This window comes from Cervus elaphus, chromosome 21 (assembly GCF_910594005.1).
Source record: "Cervus elaphus chromosome 21, mCerEla1.1, whole genome shotgun sequence".
Lineage (NCBI taxonomy): Eukaryota > Metazoa > Chordata > Mammalia > Artiodactyla > Cervidae > Cervus > Cervus elaphus.
The window spans coordinates 65,611,232-65,634,498 of record NC_057835.1 but is presented as its reverse complement, the minus strand read 5'-3'; the positions used below and the strand labels follow the sequence as shown (position 1 = coordinate 65,634,498).

General features: G+C 40.2%; 1 protein-coding gene across 1 annotated transcript in view; it reads right to left on the bottom strand.

The window, feature by feature from the left end:
- The window catches only part of RGS22 (regulator of G protein signaling 22), a 144,737-nt gene that overhangs the window by 98,740 nt on the left and 22,730 nt on the right, over nucleotides 1-23,267 (bottom strand). The window contains exons 4-6 of the mRNA XM_043880463.1: nucleotides 16,275-16,496; nucleotides 1,883-1,968; nucleotides 1,085-1,253 (exon numbers count right to left, since the gene is read on the bottom strand). Coding sequence (XP_043736398.1) covers nucleotides 1,085-1,253; nucleotides 1,883-1,968; nucleotides 16,275-16,496 — 477 coding nt within the window. The remainder of the gene's footprint in view (nucleotides 1-1,084; nucleotides 1,254-1,882; nucleotides 1,969-16,274; nucleotides 16,497-23,267) is intronic.

Sequence of the window (23,267 nt, the reverse complement as noted above, 5' to 3'; positions counted from 1 at the left end):
ACAATAGCAACACATGGGTAACATATTTGCAGTTCCTGGTTTTGTAAAGAATTGTATATTGGAAACGTGTTCCCAGAGAGAAGATCTGATAATTAGAAGGTAAAGAGAAGCAGGGTAAGTGACCCCGAAATATGCCATGACCTGGATTATTGTGAGCTGAAGGAGACCTTGACCCAGCAGAGTCAAGAAAAACATTCACCTCTCCTTTAACTACCTAAAAGAATTCAGTTATAGGGCCAGGCTCGGAGAGAGCCAGTACCAGAGATAACTTTTATGTGAATGACTACCTACCTCTACGGCAGGCAAACATCTAATTAGCAAACATCTGGTCTTATAGTCCTGTGACTTACCCTGTTCCCCTCTGAAGCCCCAGGCCCTTATCCCATTCCCAGGCTCAGGATAGCTCAACTGCCCAACTTGTTTCAGGTCTCATATTCTTAAAGGGCTCCTGTACACAACTAAATTACCTTTCTTTTTTTTTTTTGCCCGTAACTTATATCAATTTTTTTTATTAGACCAGCCAAAGAACCTACAAGGGTAGAAGGAAAAGATTCCCTCCCTGATAAAGCCAAAGATCTAACAACAATTTTCACTATACTATGGTTCTCCAAAAGGACATTTGATTCTGGGTTAGATTTCTTCATATATACTTATATTACCCAACAATCTCTAATTATAGAGGGCAAATTTATACTTGGTAATAGTTAAACAGTAATGCATTTTATTACTAAAGAATAATCTTGACAATAGGGAGGAGAAGATCCAATTTATCATTGCTTTGTACAAATATTATAGATTCTAAATAATGAAAAAATTGGAATGAACAATGAAAGCCTTACTTCCCATGTGACAGTGGGCATACTCTTCAACTTTCCATTTTCCTTTGTACACATGACAATAATAATTCTAATTACATTTCAGGTGAAAGAGTGTGGGCAAATAAGACAGCATAAATCCAAAAGAATTTCTGCTAAATCTACTTTGGAAGCATTTGAAAACATTTTCTTATTCAAATGAACATCATGTCTCTAAAAAGACAAGTCTCACCAAAGTGCCAAGTCACAAAGAAACACTCAAGACTTACCTCACCCAGAGAAATGTAGAACTTTTTCATAATTATAACATCATCGTCTTCAACAGGAGGAGGTGGTGGACTGGGTGGTTTTTTTAGGACCCAGGGTGAAAACTCTGTACCTAATATGATATTCATGCCCGATTCACTCCATCTTACTTGTGAAATCAATTTGGCTAACCTGTATTTCAGAAATCATACAAATTGAAATAAATTTCAAATATGGTAGAATTCAGAATAAAAACTAAAAATTTATTTATGTATTCAAATCAATCTCCCCCCCTAGCTTTGCAGGATGATTCTTTTAGGAGCTTCTAAAATTAATGGCTTATTCATAGGATCACTAATTAATTAATAATTATTCTGTTTTATTGTATTTTAGAAAATGGTTGTTCTAAGAAAGGGTCAAATTTTATTAAAATTTCAGACTGTTTAGGAACTTAAACTTTAAAAGTAAGGGAGCATAAAAGAAAAACTTGGCCCTGTGCTAGAACATTCTGTCTTTTTTATGACATTCATATTCATTTTTTATCACCCTGAACATAATTACCTTTATAGAAGTAGAAAAAAAATGTAAATATAATGATCAAAGAAGCAGAATTGAAATACATTTATTAGGTACTGTTTCTATGAAATCTCTTTGGAAATGTTAAGCAATTTTTACCAATGCTCTATGTTATACTACATAGTAACCAAAATACAAACTCCAATGGGGTTAAAGGTATACAATTTTATTAAGAAAGTAAAGAAAAATGATTTTTGCTGAAAAAAATCATTTAAAATATATGTATATTGATGAGATTACAATACCTGTATTCAAAGTAACAATCACTTTCCAGAAATGTTGGAAGTCTTTCTTTTTTGACCCAGTGAATACCTTGTTCACGACTGAGACACTGTCAGAAGACAAGTGAAAAAGAAAGTATCACGGAAAATCACCTGTTAGGACAATGATGGTCTAATCACTACAGCAGTGTTACCTCTAGCTCTTATAGGGAGCGCGGCCTCTACCTTCTGTTTGAACAGGAGAGAGTAAGAACCCTGAGTCTCAAGTTTGAAGCAAGCCACTTTGTCTGCTAGTACTTCATTAATTCTCTCAACAAACCTATATCAGCTATAATCTACATTTTACAGACTACCAAAGTGAATCAGAAAACTTAAGTAACTTACTGAAAGAGGAAAAACGACAAAAAAAAAAAAATTCAATCAGTCTCAGTACTTTCACAGTTATAAAACAGGTTAAAAATAATCACACACAGGGGACTTCCCTGGTGGTCTAGTGGCTAAGACCCTGTGCTCCCAATGGAGGATGAGACGGTTGGATGGCATCATCAGCTCAATGGACATGAGTCTGAGCAAACTCCGGGAGATAGTGAACAGGGAAGCCTGGCGTGCTGCAGACCATGAGGCTGCAAAGAGTCAGACATGACTTAGCAACTGAACAGGTTGCTAAGTTCAGAATTCTGTAGGAGGCCACACAGGCATGAAAACCAACAAGGTTTCCACAGAACATGATTGAGAGGGGGATGGAGTCAAGATGACACAATAGAAGGACGTGGAGCTCACCTCTCCCCACAAGTACATCAAGAACACATCTACAAATGGAGCAATTCTCAGAGGACCTTGGACACCTAAAAGGACAGGAAAAATCCTCACACGACTGGGTAGGACTTAAGAAAGTAAAAAAGAAAAAGAGAAACAGAATGGTACCTGTACCCCTGGTGGGGAGCTGAAGGACAGAAGAGGCTCCTGCACTCAGGGAAGCCCCCTCACCAGTGGGCAGATCAGCTGGGACAGAGGGGTAACTTCTGGAAAGGAGCTCGAAGGAAAGCACAGAACTGGTCTGTGACAGGTCGGCCAGATTAAGACCTACACGGATGTTCCCTCTGCAGCCCTGCATGCTCCAGCCTGAGCTGTGTGTCTGTGGATGTGGAGAGGGGCTGGGTGCTGGAACGTGGGGTTTGGAGAGTGGACACAGGGAGGAGACAGTTGTTGGCTGTGAAGAGACAGTCCGCAAGGATGGGAGTAAGGAGCTCCACAATTGGGAATGTTCGTGGAAGAAGCCTGGGCCGCCAAAGAAGCAGGGCACCACTGCTGAGTGACCCACCGGATGGGGACTGCCATTTCAGTCCCCTTCCCCATGCACCCTGTCTCCATGGATACTAGGAGGGGCACCTCCCAGAGCAGGCTCGCATGCCCGCCCATCACCACCTCTGCCCCTGCCTACCTGGGCAGGGCAGATGTGCTCTGGGCCAGCCTTCAGAGGAACATGTGCAGAGGTGGGGCTGAAATCACAGCTGAGCCCCAGGGGCCATGCAACTAAAACAGAAGAGCTGAAATCTCTTCTCATGGCTATAGGAGCTGCAGATTCACATACACCCTCACTGTCAGTGCTGTGAACTCAGTGCCTGCGGAATGTCTGAATGGATGAGCACTCACACAGCTCGGACGGGGCTAGTTTCAGCAGCTGTGGGCTTTGTGGACACGTACACACAGAGACTGGGCCAGGTCAGAACCTGAGCTGCCTCCACGGCTACCACAGAGGGTCCTGGTACACGACTACTGCAATCCTGGGACCTGACTTTGGTGGATTCACACAGGTGGCCTGGAGAGAACGCAGGAGAAACACCAGGGCCAATTGGTGGCAAACCAACAGTTAAGCTGGGGGGCAGGGTGCTAAGAGCAGTTCCAACAACAGTGTAATCTGTGAGCCAGCATGACAGGTGAAAAGTCACACAGTCCAGTACACTCACAGGTCACCAACTGCAGAGGAGGAAAACTCAGGGGTTTCTCTCACAAAGGCAGTGCTCCAACCTCACCTACTGTGCACCACAGTAGAAACACGAAGCCCAAAGTTAGGACAAGGAAGAAAATAATAAATATCAAAGCAGAAATACATGAAATAGAGACTAAAATAGAAGAGTAATGAAGAGCCATTTCTTTGAAAAGATAAAACTGATAAACCTTTATCCAAACTCATCAAGAAATAAGAGGTTCCAAATAAATAAAATCAGAAAAGAGAAGTTACAACCAATATCACAGAAATAGAATCATAAGAGACTAGTATGAACAATTATTTGTCAGCAACTGGACAATCTAGAAGAGATGGATAAATCCCTAAAAACAAAAAATCTTCTAAGACTCAATAATGAAGAAATAGAAAATCTTAACAGACAAATTACAGTGATTTAAAAAAAAAAAAAAACTCCCAAAAAACAAAAGTGCAAGATCAGAAGCCTTCACAGGCGAATTCTACCAAACATTTTTTAAAAAGTTAACACCTATCCTTCTCAAACTGTTTCAGAAAATTGAAGAGGAATATCTAGCATAACCCTGATACCAAAACCAAAAAGAATGAAAGATAGATAATTACAGACCAATATACCTGATAATAAAAGATGCAAACAGATCCAATAAAATATGATGGCTGGGACTTCCATGGTGATACAATGGATAGAAATCCACCTTCCAATGCAGAGGACCTAAGTTTGATCCCTGGTCTGACAGGATTCCACATTTCGCAGAGCAGCTAAGCCTGTGCCCCACAACTACTGAGCCTGCACCCTAGCGCCCATATGCGACAACTACTAAACTCACATGTTATAGCTACCGAAGCCTGCATACCTAGAGCCTGTGCCCTGCAACAAGAGAAACCACCATATGAGAAGTCTGCACATCTCAGTGAACAGTAACCCTACTCACAGCAAACACAGAAAGACCGCATGCAGCAACAAAGACCCAGTGCAGCCAAAAATAAATAAATAAATAAAAACATAATGTCTGAATTCAACAACACATTAAAAGAATAATAAATCAGATCAAGTGGGATTTATCCCAGAGATGCAAGGATGGTTCAATATCGAGAAATCAATGTAATACACCATGTTAAAAAATTAATAAAAATCATATGATCATCTCAATAGATACAGAAAAAGCATTTGACAAAATTCAACATCCATTTATGATTAAAAAAGTTGTCAACAAAGTGGGCAGAGAAGGAACATATGTTAACATAATAAAGGCCAGGTGACAAACGCACAGCTAACATCATAGTCGGTGGTGAAAAACTGAAAAATTTTCCTCTAAGATCAGGAACAAGAGAAGGATATCCACTCTTAACCACTTTTATTCAACATGATGTTCAAACTCCTAGCCACAGCAATCAGACAAGAAAAAAACAAAAGACATTCAAACTGGAAAAAAAGTAAAAGAGTCACTATTTGCAGATGACATGAAACTATATATAGAAAACCCTATAGACTACCAAACCTGGATAGGAAATGGCAACCCATTCTAGTATTCTTGTCTGGAAAGTTCCATGGATAGAAGAGCCTGGTAAGCTGCAGTCCATGGGGTCACAAAGAGTCAGACATGACTGAGTACAAAGACTACCAAAAATTATTAAAACAAATGAATTTGGTAAAGTTGTAGGATATAAAATTAATATACAGAAATATGTTGCATTTCTACACTCTAATAACAAACCACCAGAAAGAAAAATTAAGAAAACAATCACATTTATGACTGCATCAAAAAGAATAAAATACACAAGAATAAATTTAACTAAGGAGGTGAAAGACCTGTAGTCTAAAAACTATAAGATACTGATGAAAGAAATTAAAGATGAACAAATAAATAGAAAGATACACCATGCTTGTGGATGGGAAGAATTATTATTGTTAAAAAGTACATTCTACAAATTATTCTAAAGATTCAATACAATCCCTAGCAAAACACTCATGGCATTTTCCCCAGAACTAGAATAATTCTATAATTTGTATGCCAATGCAGAAGATGTAAGTTTGATCCCTGGGGAGGGAAGATCCCCTGGAGTAGGAAATGGCAACCAGCTCCAGTATGCTTACCTGGGAAACTCCACGGACGGAGGAGGCTAGCTACAGACCATGGGGTAGCAAAGAGCCGGACATGACTGGGTGACTGAGCACGCATGCACACACATACACACACACACACACACATACACACAGTTTATATAAAACCACAAAAGACCCCAAATATCCAAAGCAATCTTAAGAAAGAACAACAAAGCAGGAGGTATTATGTTCCCTGATTTCAAACCATACTATAAAGCTATATTAATTAAAGCAGGATGCTACTGCAAGCCCTGAGAGTCTCCCACTTCTGGAGCCTAGCACCCGGCCGCATGCTGGCCAGGTGCAGCCCTCTGCAGGGACAGGGCCCCGATGGGGAGTTTGACGGGGGCGGTACACCCGGCAAACTGTAACAAAGGCGTCCGAAGGTGAGCTCAGAGAGGACAGAAACCGCCCGTGGGGCAGAAGGGTAAAGCTCGCTTGATCCTGATTTTTAATACAAATACAGACCATGAAAGCAGGGCCTCACGATCCTTCTGACCTTCAGCATTTTAAGCAAGAGGTCTCAGAAAAGTTACCACAGGGATAACTGGTTTGTGGCGGCCAAGCATTCATAGCGAGATCGCTTTTTGATCCTTCAAAAAAAAAAAAAAAAAAAAAAAAAACCAGACATATAGACCAATGGAACAGAATAGGGAGCCCAGAAATAAATCCACAGTTCTGTGGACAATTAATCTATGACAAAAGAGACAAGGCTATACAATGGGGGAAAGACAATCTCTTCAATAAATGGTGCTTAAAAAACTGGACAGCTATATACAAAAGAAAAAAATTAGGGGGGAGGAGCCAAGATGGCGGAGGAGTAGGACGGGGAGACCACTTTCTCTCCTACAAATTCATCGAAAGAATAACTGAACGCAGAGCAAACTTCACAGAACAACTTCTGATCGCTAGCTGAGGTCATCAGGCGCCCAGAAAAGCAGCCCATTGTCTTTGAAAGGAGGTAGGACAAAATATAAAAGATAAAAAGTGAGACAAAAGAGCTGAGGACGGAGATTCGTCCCGGGAAGGGAGTCTTGGGCGGCATTGCTTGGGGTAGGTTCCGGGCCTGAGTGCCCGGAGGACAATCGGAGGGAGCTTCTGTGAGGTGCCAACTTGAACTGTGGGAGACCAAAAGAGAGAGAGTACATTAACCGGCCCGAACACACTGCCGGCCGTTCGCAGAACAAAGAGACCGAGAAAGTCCAAAGAAGAGCTCGCAGGCTGTGGACCGGCCCAGCCCCGCCGGAGGCAGGAGGCAGGGGGGAGGGGAAGGTCGCGGTGAGACACAGGGCGCAGGCACCCGACCGGCGCGGGCGGGGGCTGGGGACGCGTAGGGCGGAAGGCGCGCGCACCCGACTGGCGCCAGCGGAAACTGAGACTGGGTCCGCGGAAGGGAGTGGGCGCGCCACACCTGGGGAGAGAGCGCCCACCAAGCCCCTGGCTGCCTGGACCGCTCTGACGGGGAAGGCACAGAGAGCAGGCGCAGCTTTTCGCTCCGCGCTTTTGTGGAACACCCGAGGGCTGGAACCTCGCGCAGCGCGGGGCGCGCTCCATATAGAACAGCCGGGAGCCTGAGCAGCGCAGACGGAGAAAGCGGCGTCAGCCCCTCCCGGCAGCGCCAGCCCGTCCCCGCAGAGTGACGGAACTAGCTACCTGAATGAGTCCACCTCCGCCCGCCTGTGTCAGGACGGAAATGAGGCTCTGAAGAGACCGGCAAACAGAAGTCAAATAAACAAAGGGAACCGCCTCAGAAGGGACTGGTGCAACAGATTAAAATCCCTCTAGAAAACACCGACTACACCGTAAGGGGCCTGTAGATACCGAGAAGTGTAAGCTGGAACGAGGAGCTATCTGAAACTGAGCCGAACCCACACTGACCGCAACAGCTCTAGAGAAACTCCTAGATATAATTTTACTTTTTTCTCTTTTTTTTTTCTTTTTTTTTCTTTTTTATTTTTTCTCTTTTATTTTCCTTTAAAATCCCCTATTACTCTCCCATTACTCCTTAACTTTCATTTTCATAGATTTTTACGATTTTTTTAATTAGGGGAAAAAAAAATTTTTTTTTCTTTTTTTTTCTTTTTTCTTCTTTTTTTTTTCTTTTTCTTTCCTTTTTCTCTTCTATTTTCTATTTTTCTTTTCCTCTTATTTCTTTTAAAGTCCCCTAGTACTCCTCTACTACTCCTTAATTTTCATTTTCAATACACTATAACCTTACAAAAAAAAAAAAAAAGAAGAGAAGCCCTATTTTTAAACCGAAGATTATTCTCTCCCAATCTTGACTCTCTGTTTTCTACCTCAGAACACCTCTATTTCCTCCTTTCCCCTTCTCTTCCCAATCCAATTCTGTGAATCTTTGTAGGTGACTGGGCTACGGAGAACACTCTGGGAACAGACAGCTGCGTAGATCTGTCTTTCTCCTCTTGAGTCCCCCTTTTTCTCCTCCTGCTCATCTCTATCTCCCTCCTCCCTCTCCTCTTCTTCATGTAACTCTGTGAACCTCTCTGGGTATGCCTAACAGGGGAGAATCTTTTCGCCATTAACCTAGAAGTTTTCTTATCAGTGCTGTATAGCTGGAGAAGTCCTGAGACTACAGGAAGAATAAAACTGAAATCCAGAGGCAGGAGACTTAAGCCCAAAACCTGGGAACACCAGAAAACTCCTGACTATATGGAACTTTAAGTAATAAGTGACCGTCCAAAAGCCTCCATACCTACCTACACTGAAACCAACCACCACCCAAGAGCCAATAAGTTATAGAGCAAGACATACCACACAAATTCTCCAGCAACGCAGGAACATAGCCCTGAAAGTCAACATACAGGCTGCCCAAGGTCACACCTAACACATAGACCCATCTCAAAACTCATTACTGGGCACTCCATTGCTCTCCAAAGAGAAGTCAAATTCCACGCACCAGAACACTGACGCAAGCTTCCCTAACCAGGAAACCTTGACAAGCCAATCGTCTAACCCCACCCACTGGGTAAATCTTCCACAATAAAAAGGAACCACAGACCTCCAGAATACAGAAAGCCCACTCCAGACACAGCAATCTAAACAAGATGAAAAGGCAGAGAAATACCCAACAGGTAAAGGAACATGAAAAATGCCCACCAAGTCAAACAAAAGAGGAGGAGATAGGGAATCTACCTGAAAAAGAATTTAGAATAATGATAATAAAAATGATCCAAAATCTTGAAAACAAAATGGAGTTACAGATAAATAGCCTGGAAACAAAAATTGAAAAGATACAAGAAATGTTTAATAAAGACCTAGAAGAAATAAAAAAGACTCAATTAAAAATGAGTAATGCAATGAATGAGATCAAAAACACTTTGGAGGGAACCAAGAGTAGAATAACGGAGGCAGAAGATAGGATAAGTGAGGTAGAAGATAAAATGGTGGAAATAAATGAAGCAGAGAGGAAAAAAGAAAAAAGGATCAAAAGAAATGAGGACAACCTCAGGGACCTCTGGGACAATGTGAAACGCCCCAACATTCGAATCATAGGAGTCCCACAAGAAGAAGACAAAAAGAAAGGCCATGAGAAAATACTCGAGGAGATAATAGCTGAAAACTTCCCTAAAATGGGGAAGGAAATAGCCACCCAAGTCCAAGAAACCCAGAGAGTCCCAAACAGGATAAACCCAAGGCGAAACACCCCAAGACACATATTAATCAAATTAACAAAGATCAAACACAAAGAACAAATATTAAAAGCAGCAAGGGAGAAACAACAAATAACACACAAAGGGATTCCCATAAGGACAACAGCTGATCTATCAATAGAAACCCTCCAGGCCAGAAGGGAATGGCAGGACGTACTGAAAGTAATGAAAGAGAATAACCTACAACCTAGATTACTGTATCCAGCAAAGATCTCATTCAGATATGAAGGAGAATTTAAAAGCTTTACAGATAAGCAAAAGCTGAGAGAATTCAGCACCACCAAACCAGCTCTTCAACAAATGCTAAAGGATCTTCTCTAGACAGGAAATGCAGAAAGGTTGTATAAACGTGAACCCAAAACAACAAAGTAAATGGCAACGGGACCACACCTATCAATAATTACCCTAAATGTAAATGGGTTGAATGCCCCAACCAAAAGACAAAGATTGGCTGAATGGATACAAAAACAAGACCCCTATATATGCTGTCTACAAGAGACCCACCTCAAAACAAGAGACACATACAGACTGAAAGTGAAGGGCTGGAAAAAAATATTTCATGCAAACGGAGACCAAAAGAAAGCAGGAGTCGCAATACTCATATCAGATAAAATAGACTTTCAAATAAAGGATGTGAAAAGAGACAAAGAAGGACACTACATAATGATCAAAGGATCAATCCAAGAAGAAGATATAACAATTATAAATATATATGCACCCAACATAGGAGCACCGCAATATGTACGGCAAACACTAACGAGTATGAAAGAGGAAATTAATAGTAACACAATAATAGTGGGAGACTTTAATACCCCACTCACAACTATGGATAGATCAACTAAACAGAAAATTAACAAGGAAACACAAACCTTAAATGACACAATGGACCAGCTAGACCTAATTGATATCTATAGGACATTTCACCCCAAAACAATCAACTTCACCTTTTTCTCAAGTGCACACGGAACCTTCTCCAGAATAGATCACATCCTGGGCCATAAATCTGGTCTTGGAAAATTCAAAAAAATTGAAATCATTCCAGTCATCTTTTCTTACCACAGTGCAGTAAGATTAGATCTCAATTACAGGAAAAAAATTGTTAAAAATTCAAACATATGGAGGCTAAATAACACGCTTCTGAATAACCAACAAATCATAGAAGAAATCAAAAAAGAAATCAAAATATGTATAGAAATGAATGAAAATGAAAACACAACAACCCAAAACCTATGGACACTGTAAAAGCAGTGCTTAGGGGAAGGTTCATAGCATTACAGGCTTATATCAAGAAACAAGAAAAAAACCAAATAAATAACCTAACTCTACACCTAAAGCAATTAGAGAAGGAAGAAATGAAGAACCCCAGGGTTAGCAGAAGGAAAGAAATCTTAAAAATCAGGGCAGAAATAAATGCAAAAGAAACTAAAGAGACCATAGCAAAAATCAACAAAGCTAAAAGCTGGTTTTTTTGAAAAAATAAACAAAATTGACAAACCATTAGCAAGACTCATTAAGAAACAAAGAGAGAAGAACCAAATTAACAAAATTAGAAATGAAAATGGAGAGATCACAACAGACAACACTGAAATCCAAAGGGTCATAAGAGACTACTACCAGCAGCTCTATGCCAATAAAATGGACAACTTGGATGAAATGGACAAATTCTTAGAAAAGTATAACCTTCCAAAACTGAACCAGGAAGAAATAGAAGATCTTAACAGACCCATCACAAGCAAGGAAATCGAAACTGTAATCAGAAATCTTCCAGCAAACAAAAGCCCAGGACCAGATGGCTTCACAGCTGAATTCTACCAAAAATTTAGAGAAGAGCTAACACCTATCTTACTCAAACTCTTCCAGAAAATTGCAGATGAAGGTAAGCTTCCAAACTCATTCTATGAGGCCACCATCACCCTAATTCCAAAACCAGACAAAGATGCCACAAAAAAAGAAAACTGCAGGCCAATATCACTGATGAACATAGATGCAAAAATCCTTAACAAAATTCTAGCAAACAGAATCCAACAACATATTAAAAAAATCATACACCACGACCAAGTGGGCTTTATCCCAGGAATGCAAGGATTCTTTAATATCCGCAAATCAATCAATGTAATACACCACATTAACAAATTGAAAGATAAAAACCATATGATTATCTCAATAGATGCAGAGAAAGCCTTTGACAAAATTCAACACTCATTTATGATTCAAACTCTCCAAAAAGCAGGAATAGAAGGAACATACCTCAACATAATAAAAGCTATATATGACAAACCCACAGCAAGCATCACCCTCAATGGTGAAAAATTGAAAGCATTTCCCCTGAAATCAGGAACAAGACAAGGGTGCCCACTCTCACCACTACTATTCAACATAGTGTTGGAAGTTTTGGCCACAGCAATCAGAGCAGAAAAAGAAGTAAAAGGAATCCAGATAGGAAAAGAAGAAGTGAAACTCTCACTGTTTGCAGATGACATGATCCTCTACATAGAAAACCCTAAAGACTCTACCAGAAAATTACTAGAGCTAATCAATGAATATAGTAAAGTTGCAGGATATAAAATTAACACACAGAAATCCCTTGCATTCCTATATACTAACAATGAAAAAACAGAAAGAGAAATTAAGGAAACAATACCATTCACCATTGCAACAAAAAGAATAAAATACTTAGGAGTACATCTACCTAAAGAAACAAAAGACCTATACATAGAAAACTATAAAACACTGATGAAAGAAATCAAAGAGGACACAAACAGATGGAGAAACATACCGTGTTCATGGATTGGAAGAATCAATATTGTCAAAATGGCTATTCTACCCATAGCAATCTATAGATTCAATGCAATCCCTATCAAGCTACCAATGGTATTTTTCACAGAACTAGAACAAATAATTTCACAATTTGTATGGAAATACAAAAAACCTCGAATAGCCAAAGTAATCCTGAGAAAGAAGAATGGAACTGGAGGAATCAACCTGCCTGACTTCAGACTCTACACAAAGCCACAGTCATCAAGACAGTATGGTACTGGCACAAAGACAGAAATATAGATCAATGGAACAGAATAGAAAGCCCAGAGATAAATCCACGAACCTATGGACACCTTATCTTTGACAAAGACAACCTCTTTAACAAGTGGTGCTGGGAAAACTGGTCAACCACTTGTAAAAGAATGAAACTAGAACACTTTCTAACACCATACACAAAAATAAACTCAAAATGGATTAAAGATCTAAATGTAAGACCAGAAACTATAAAACTCCTAGAGGAGAACATAGGCAAAACACTCTCCGACATAAATCACAGCAAGATCCTCTATGACCCACCTCCCAGAATATTGGAAATAAAAGCAAAACTAAACAAATGGGACCTAATGAAACTTAAAAGCTTTTGCACTACAAAGGAAACTATAAGTAAGGTGAAAAGACAGCCCTCAGATTGGGAGAAAATAATAGCAAATGAAGAAACAGACAAAGGATTAATCTCAAAAATATACAAGCAACTCCTGAAGCTCAATTCCAGAAAAATAAATGACCCAATTCAAAAATGGGCCAAAAAACTAAACAGACATTTCTCCAAAGAAGACATACAGATGGCTAACAAACACATGACAAGATGCTCAACATCACTCATTATTAGAGAAATGCAAATCAAAACCACAATGAGGTACCATTACACGCCAGTCAGGATGGCTGCTATCCAAAAGTCTACAAGCAATAAATGCTGGAGAGGGTGTGGAGAAAAGGGAACCCTCTTACACTGTTGGTGGGAATGCAAGCTAGTACAGCCGCTATGGAAAACAGTGTGGAGATTTCTTAAAAAACTGGAAATAGAACTGCCATATGACCCAGCAATCCCACTTCTGGGCATACACACCAAGGAAACCAGATCTGAAAGAGACACATGCACCCCAATGTTCATTGCAGCACTGTTTATAATAGCCAGGACATGGAAGCAACCTAGATGCCCATCAGCAGATGAATGGATAAGGAAGCTGTGGTACATATACACCATGGAATATTACTCAGCCGTTAAAAAGAATTCATTTGAACCAGTCCTAATGAGATGGATGAAACTGGAGCCCCTTATACAGAGTGAAGTAAGCCAGAAAGATAAAGAACATTACAGCATACTAACGCATATATATGGAATTTAGAAAGATGGTAACGACAACCCTATATGCAAAACAGAAAAAGAGACACAGAAATACAGAACAGACTATTGAACTATGTGGGAGAATGTGAGGGTGGGATATTTCAAAAGAACAGCATGTATACTATCTATGGTGAAACAGATCACCAGCCCAGGTGGGATGCATGAGACAAGTGCTCGGGCCTGGTGCACTGGGAAGACCCAGAGGAATCGGGTGGAGAGGGAGGTGGGAGGGGGGATCGGGATGGGGAATACGTGTAAATCTATGGCTGATTCATATCAATGTATGACAAAACCCACTGAAATGTTGTGAAGTAATTAGCCTCCAACTAATAAAAAATTTAAAAAAAAAAAAAAAACTAGACCACTTTCTTACCACATATACAAAAATAAACTCAAATGGATTAAAGACTTAAATGTAAGACCTGAATCCATAAAACTCCTAAAAGAAAACATAGGCAATATGCTCTCTGAAACTGATCTTAGCAACATTTTTATTTTGGATCTGACTCCTCAAACAAGGGCAACAGGTAAGCAAACGTGACTACATCAAACTAAAAAGTCTTATACAGCGAAATAAACCCTCAACAAAACAAAAAGGCAACTTTCTGAATGAAAGAAGCCATTTGGAAATGATACATCTGATAAGGGGTTAATATCCAAAATATATGAAGAACTCATACAACTTAACAGCAAAAAAAAAAAAAATCCAATTTTAAAAATTGGTTAAGTAACTTAACAGACATTTTTCCAGATAAAACATACAGATGGCCAACAAGCACACGAAAAGATGCTTCAGATCACTAATTGTAAGGGAAATGCAAATCAAAACCACAATGAGATATCATCTCACACCTGTCAGAATGGCTATTTTCAAAAAGACAACAAAGTATTGGTGAGGATACGGAGAAAAGGGAACTCTTGTGCACTGTTGGTGGTAATGTAAATTGGTACAACCAACTATGGAAAATAGCATGGAGTTTCCTCAAAAATTACAACTAGAACTACTATATGATCCAGCAATTCCACCTCTGGGTATTTATCTGAAGGAAAAAAAACTCAAAATTAAAAAAGATATAGGTACCCCAAGTTCACTGTATCATTATTTACAATAACCAATACAGGAAAGCAACCTAAATATCCATTGATAGATGAATGGATAGAGAAGATGAGGCCACAAATAAGAATGAAATCTTGCCATTTGCAACAACCATGGATGGACCTAAAGGGTATATTATGCTAAGTGAAATTTAAACAGAGAAAGACAAATGTGATATGATTTCACTTATATGTGGAATCTAAAAAATAGCAAACTAACAAACATAACACTACAGAAACAGAATCATAGAGAACAAACCAGTGGTTGCCAGAGGGAAGGGGACGGGGGAATGGGCAAGATAGGTGAAGGGAATTAAGCGGTACAATCCTCTAATTATAAAACAAGTCTCAGGGATGCAATGCACGGTGTAGGGAACAGAGTCAATAATACTGTGATAACTTTGTAATAGTGACAGGTGGCAAGTAGACTTACTGTGGTTCTCATTTCACAATGCATAAAAATGTCAAATCACTACGCTGTACACCTGAAACTAATATAATAATTAAAAAATAGAAATCTCAATTCCCAACTGCTTGACAGAACTCACATGAAATAAATTCACTGCACAGGCGTAACTCATTTCATTGTGCTTTGCTTTATTGTGCCTCACAGATACTTTGTTCTTTACCAACTGAAGGCCAGGGGCATCCCAGTGGCAAGCAAGTCTATCTGCACCATTTTTCCCCCAGTATTTGCTCACTTCATGTCTCTGTGTCACATTTGGGTAACTACAATCTTTCGAACTTTTTCATTATTATTACATCTGTTACGGTGATCTGTGATCAGTTATTTTTGATGTTACTACAAAGACTTCTTGAAAGCTCAGATGATGGTTAGTATTTTTCAGCAATAAAGTATTTTTTAATTAAGGTATGCACATTGTTTTCTAAGACACAATGCTATAGTATACTTAATAGGCTACAGTGTAGTGTAAACATAATTTTTATATGCACTGGGAAACCAAAATAATTGTGTGACTTGCTTTATCACAATATTCACTTAATTGTAGTGGTCTGGAGCCAACCTGCAATATATCCCAGATATGTCTATATACTCATACTTTCTAGAATGCATCTAAACTATAAAGGACATATATATATATATATATATATTTATACTGCCCAAAATTATTTGTACTTTCTAAATATTCAAAGTAAATTACATGACCCTTCTCATACTGATAATCAAATATCAAGAAACTGCAAAACTGGTCATTTCATATGAATAAGATGATACAGTTACTGACAAATACTTTGTATATAAGTACAATAAAATTTAATAAATACAGTTACACTTTAGAAAGGGACGCCCAAGGAATCTGATGATAATCTCATTTAATGCTTCATTTATCCAGTAAGATATAACTCAAATAAGATATAACTCAAATATACTTTCTTACCATGATATTGTAGTTGACATTAATGGTCTCATCTTCGTAAGGGGCATTCACTTGAACAGGTTTAACATCACTCTTTCCTTTCCTTATAACATCATAGATAGGATTTCGAGGTCGCTGGTTTAGTAGAATTTTTTTCAACTGCTTTTCCAGAAGTTGTGGAGCATTGTTAACTACTTCAAAAACTCCATAGACCACATTAAATCTAACTGCCTCTGAAAAGGTCTGCAAAAGAAATTTGTGGGAATGTCTTAAAAACCAGAAACTCACTGCTCCAAGAAGACTTGATACTTACACGTATGCATAAATACTTACACAAAGTTCTGTATTCTTAATAGTTACATCTTTCCTCTTAGGAGCTTGGAAATCTCTTGACTATAGGTAAGGGAACCCACTGAACCCTTCCTTCCAAATGTACTTATGCCATAAGTGTAAGGATATATTATGGCAGAAACTTCCTTTGCATACACCTCTTACCTCTAGAAAAGATTGAGGGCAGGAGGAGAAGGGGCAACAGAGGATAAGATGGTTGGATGGCATCATCAACTCAATGGACATGAGTTTCAGCAAACTCCAGGAGATGGTGAAGGACAGGGAAGCCTGGCATGCTGCAGTCCATGGGGTCACATAGTCGGACACGACTGAACAACTGAACAAAAACAACTTATCTCTGTGCTTCTTTGGAACTAGAAAGAAATACACCCTGGTCTCTGTGAAGCAACGTTATTCTCTTAGAAGGGGGTGGATTACTAGGGAAGAATGAATCAGAGAAGATATAACACTTCTATTGTCTCTTTCATCCCCAGGAGCCATGAAAGCTAAGCCTCCCTCTCCCAAAAGGAGAAAATTAAATACAATGTGTTCTTCATTTAAGACTATTTCAACACCATTCCATTCACTGTGACAAAAAAAAAAAAGAGAGAGTGAAAGACAACATTTCTGAGCTTTTCTCTGTAATTACTAAATGCTGCCAACTTTTATTTAAAGTCAGTCAGTTACAGTCAGGAGTCTTGAGTTTTAATACCAGCTTGCCAATAAGTGGCTCTGTGACTTCGGGTAAATCACTCCATAGCAAGTATATGGTGAACTGTCTGTGTCTTTTCTCATTTTGCCCTCCAAATCTAGAATCAGGTCCCTTTTTCAGAACATTATTTTAGGACACATTCAATGCATACTCATGTAGTAAGTGTACTGAGGAGAGCGTCAATTCTTCCAAGTTTTACTAGGAGATTGCTAGATACACTATTAGTTAAAATTTAATAAATATCAGGATGTTATAAAATTGGAGTTAGAAATGTATATGTATATGTACAAATACCTATTGTGTGTTTGTATGTGTGTACATATACACGTGTGTGTGTATGTATATATACATACATGTATATATATATATGTACACATATATATATGAGTAACTTTCCTGGTGGCTCAGAGCTAAAGAATCTGCCTGCAATGCAGGAGATGCAGGTTCAATCCCTGGGTCAGGAAGATCCCCTGGAGATGGAAATGGCAACTCACTCCAGTATTCTTGCCTGGGAAATCCCATGAATGGAAGAGCCTGGCGGGCTACCGCCCATGGGGTCGTGAAAGTCAGACATGACTAAGCGACTTAACAGCAACAATATATATATGTATGTATATGTGCTGTGCTGTATACTTAGTCACTCAGTCATGTCCAACTCTTTGCGACCCCATGGACTGTAGCCTGCCAGGCTCCTCTATCCACGGGGATTCTCCAGACAATAATATTGAAGTGAGTTGCCATGCCCTTCTCCAGGGGATCTTCCCAACCCAGGGACAGAACCCAGGCTTACCACATTGCAGGTGGATTCTTAACCACCTGAGCCACCAGGGAAGCCCAAGCATACTGGAGTGGGTAGCCTGTCCCTTCTGCAGGGGAATTTCCCAACCCAGGGATCAAATCGGAATCTCCTGCACTGCAGGCAGATTCTTTACCAGCGGAGCTACCAGGGAAGCCTGTGTATGTATATAAACAGACATATTTTATATGAAGACTCATCCTACAGCCAGATGGCATCTTAGGAAGACCCTGAACACGCCTCCTCCGATGGACACACACAGCTACATATAGAAACATTTCCTTGTAAAGAAGCCTAAAAGCAAAAAAAAAAAAAAACAAAAACCTAAAAGCTGGCTGAGTGGTGACTATACATTGGGGAAACAAGATGAAAACCACCTCAAACAGGTAGGAGAAGTTGGGACACAAACTCACCATAAACCTCACCCCTGAAGCAGTCACCTCTGAAACTCAAAACCCAGAGCAGCCCCATGAGGAGCAGAGGGTTCAAACTCCACATCAGGCACCCCAACTTTTAAGACCTGCACCTGAGAAACGAGCCCAATTTTGAAAATCAAAGAGCTCACAACTCAAATGAAATGTGAGACAAGAGAGAGGGCTCCTACAGTCAGTCCATAATGTGAAATCATATTTAATTAAAACTAGCCCTTGAAATCCTTGAAAACTATCATAAAGTATAGTGTTGTTCTAACTTTCAAGTCAGAACCAGACACAGATTAACAAACTGGTTCCAAATAGGGAAAGGAGTATGTCAAGGATATATATTGTCACCCGGCTAATTTAACTTTATACATAGAGTACATCATGAGAAATGCTGGGCTGGATGAAGCACAAGCTAGAATCAAGATTGCTGGGAGAAATATCAATAACCTCAGATATGCAGATGACACCACCCTTATGGCAAAAAGTGAAGAACTAGAGAGCCTCTTGGTGAAAGTGAAAGAGGAGAGTGAAAAAGTTGGCTTAAAGCTCAACATTCAGAAAATTAAGATCATGGCATCTGGTCCCCTCACTTCATTGTGAATAGATGGGAAACAGTGGAAACAGTGACAGATTTTATTTTGGGGAGCTCCAAAATCACTGCAGATGGTGACTGCAGCCATGAAATTAAAAGACGCTTACTCGTTGGAAGAAAACTTATGACCAACCTAGACAGCATATTAAAAAGCAGAGACTTTACTTTGCCAACAAAGGCCCATCTAGTCAAGGTTATGGTTTTTCCAGTGGTCATGTATGAATGTGAGAGCTGGACTATAAAGAAAGCTGAGCGCCGAAGAATTGATGCTTGTGAACTGTGGTGTTGGAGAAGACTCTTGAGAGTCCCTTGGACTGCAAGGAGATCCAACCAGTCCATCTTGAAGGAAATCAGTCCTGAATATTCATTGGAAGGACTGATGTTGAAGCTGAAACTCCAGTACTTTGGCCACATGATGTGAAGAACTGACCATTTGAAAAGACTCTGATGCTGGGGAAGATTGAAGGTGGGAGGAGAAGGGGACGACAGAGGATGAGATGGTTGGATGGCATCACCGACTCAATGGACATGAGTTTGCGCGCGCTCCAGGAGTTGGTGATGGACAGGGAGGCCTGGACAGGGATGGACACTCCCTGGGGTCGCAGAGAGTTGGACATGACTGAGCAACTGAACTGAACTGAACTGAAAACTTTCAAGAAGTTCATCATTGTGAATTTTTCCTCTGACATTAAAATGTGTCATTAATTCTTCAGTGAGGGACCAGATAAAGTAGTGGGCTTGTGTTTAAAGCTCATGTTATACAAAAATATGTATGTTTGACACTAGGATCACCCTCAGCATGAGAAGACAGCTATCCTAAGAGGTAGGAAGGTAAGAGTCGCTGAGGGAACGGTAGAGTCTCCTCTTCCGTCTCAGACCCTCTCTAGGATGTTCACAGGCTGGTCTATGTGTGTTTGTAAACGGCTACAACAGACAAAGTCACCCTCACTCGTTAAATCACCCTCGCTCACTCTGCAGAGTACAAATAATTCATTTTGAGCAACAACGCCTGTGTAAGTCCACTTCAACACACAATAACTACAACAGAAGTATATACAAAGTGGACTGATGGCACAGGAGGATTTGTCAAGAATCCTCAGGAAATTAAGGAAATTGACCCTCCTGAGACCCCCAGAGTCCTTGAGGAGAGGCAGCCTGATGCACTGGTTATCAGAGACTGCCTCAGAGCAGGCCCGAGGTTGGCCCCAAAGGACAGTGGGCGGGAGTGCCCACAGCTCCGCGTGACCTCCTGCACCCTCTACTTCCCTGGTGGCTCAGACAAGACAGAATTTGCCTAAAGTGCGGGAGACCTGGGTTGGGAAGATCTCTTGGAGGAGGACGTGGCAACCCACTCCAGTATTCTTGCCTGGAGAAGCCCCATGGACAGAAGAGCCTGGTGGGCTACGGTCCACGGGGTCGCAGAGAAACCGGACATAACTGAGCGGCTAAGCACAGCAGCGCCACATAAAGAAAGCTGAGTCTGGAAGAATAAACAGGCTTTCACATCAGGTAGACGAGTGAGAGGAGGGAACTCAGCAAGAGAAACAGTGAATGTATCAAGGTATTTGCACAAACAATAGCTGAGGAGTGCCAGACAACAGGGCACCTTTGAGGACCTGCTAGCAGTTTGATGCTGCTGAAGCAGAATACCCAAGGGGAGACTAACAGGACGGAAGCCTGGAGACAAAGGCAGAGGACGAGGTCACCAAGAACTTCTATTTACGCCATAACTCTCTACATAGTCTCTCAAATCGGTGATTCCTGGAGCGTGTCCCTGGACCAGCAGTATCAGCATCACCTAGGAATCTGTTAGAAAAGCAGATTCTAGGGTTCTCACCCCAGAACCAGAAATTCTGGGGGTGGGTCCCAATATTCTGTTTAACCAGCTCACAGATGATTCTGATGCATGCTCAAGTGTGAGAACCACTGCTTTAGAGTGATGGGGAGCCACCGGAGAGGTTTTAGCTGTGGCAGGGGCCAGGGTGTAGGGGGAGACAGAATCCAGCTTAAGCAAACTTCAAAGCCCACGTGCTGTTTGCGGCTTCATGCTGACTTCCACGCGTGCTCACATACATGCAGGGGCTGGCCATTGAGGTCTATACGTAGGAGAAAGAACCCTGGGATTTACTCCCAAAGTCCTGTTGTCTGCTCAAAAAGAATCTTTCTCACATATCATGTCCTCTGTTGTTACCATTTCTAAGCTTATCTACAAAATTCCTCAAACTAGTTTAGCATGTGACAATAAAAGACATGCAAAGTGGGGGGGGATAGAAATGAATGACTTTCTCCCCAGAAAGCTGAGTAGGCTGATTTAGAGAAAACTCAGCTTTTAATCATATGACAGGAAAAAATCTTCAGTTTGAGCCTCAAACTCAACCCTCTGCAAGCTGTTACGGACTGCTCTTTTCCTTACTTAATTTTCTTATTTCAAGAGTATCATTTTCCAAATGTTCTAAAACGAATTGACCTGAAGGTGGTGAAAGCTAACTTTGTAGTACCAGTCATCCATGTGCGAAAAATATTTTCACAGAAAAAGCAAGTGCATGAAAATATTTTTACCACAATAAATTGCTGGTTCCACATTTCTTTGAAAAGAGGAGGGGGGAAAAAAAAACCTGTGAATAATTAGTGATGTGCTTAAACTGCCAGCCAAGCACCACTGAAACTTACCGGGTGCCAAATTATTTAGCTGAACAGTATTTAAATTAAAAACTAATGACTAGGTTAATTTAATACATGTTCATCTCTGCTCCAACTCTGTCTCTACTAATTGAGCTCCAAAGCTATATTTAAAACATGCATCTTAGTCAGTGAATGAGAAACATCTGACTGCTTGAATGTAACAAGTCAGTTACCAATAACAACTTCTTTTAATCTAAGTTTTATTGTCATTTTAGATGTTTAACCATAAACTATTTACTGGACATATTCACCAGTGGGAGGGAACGAATTATGTGCCACATAAAATGCATAGAAAATATCCTTAGTTAATAAAATGAGTTACATTATATAATTTGAGTGCTTTATGTTTGATCTACAAAGCTTATCAAAACATCCATTGGAACAAATGCTGAACTAAGCAGTACTATCTAGGGCTCCATCAACACCTTGAAAAATCAGTCTCTGAGTATTTAAATTTTGGCAGAGGAAGACCCAAGTTATTCATCTCTCCTTCATCACACTCATTTCCCAAATCCATTGTCTCTTTCTCTCTCTCCTTTTACCCAACCATCTAACATATAGTTCCTTCATAAAGCTGCAAGAAATTATAATAGCTTACAGATTTTAAAGAAGTGTGGAGAATCATTCCAAAAAAAGAAGTTATGGTAAAATTCCAAAGGCACATAGCTAAGCATGGTCTGGCAAACACATGACATACCTATCCTTGCAAGAAGGGTATAGAACAGGCCACCCCTTCAGCTTCTGCAAACCATAAATGTCACAAACATTCTAAACCACCCACAGAGGACCAACCTAAATCTGTATGTGGGCTCATCTACTCAATCCCACAACAGTCACTAAGAATAAAACACACAAAACAAAACCAAAAGGGGGAAAAAAGTGTTTTCACACTATAGCATAGAAGAAAATTTAATAAGAAAACACTTGTCTATAAAGAGTTGACAGCAAAAAAAAAAAAAAAAAAACCTTCCCAGACACTAAATGAAAACAATATCTGAATGTGAACCTGGCACCAGAACAAACAGAATGAAGTTATGAAAGCTAGGATTTGGAAAGTGCCACACTCATTTATAATAGCAGCAACTGTCCTGGATTCCCCTCATCAAAAAATAACATGGAGGCAGGCTACCAGCCATCAATTTCTGGATCTTACAATGTGTCCCAAGGGTATAATGGTGTAATGGAAAGAAATGGTGTAGGAGAAAGAGAGCCTGATTCCAAGGCCCATTTGTGCCACAATCCACTTATGGGACCGTGGGCATTTCACCACAGATGTGGAGAAGGTCTCAGAAATCTAGATGACTTAAGAGCTCTTTTAGATCGAGAATGTTGTTATATGTATCTATACTGTCAGGCTTAGACTGCTGGGTTTTTGTTTTGGGGTGTTTTTGGGGTTTTTTTTGGAGGGTGGAGGTGGTAGAGGAGGGGAGGCAGAAGAAGATTAGAAGATTTATTTAGTTCAAGGATCTTATGTGGAAGG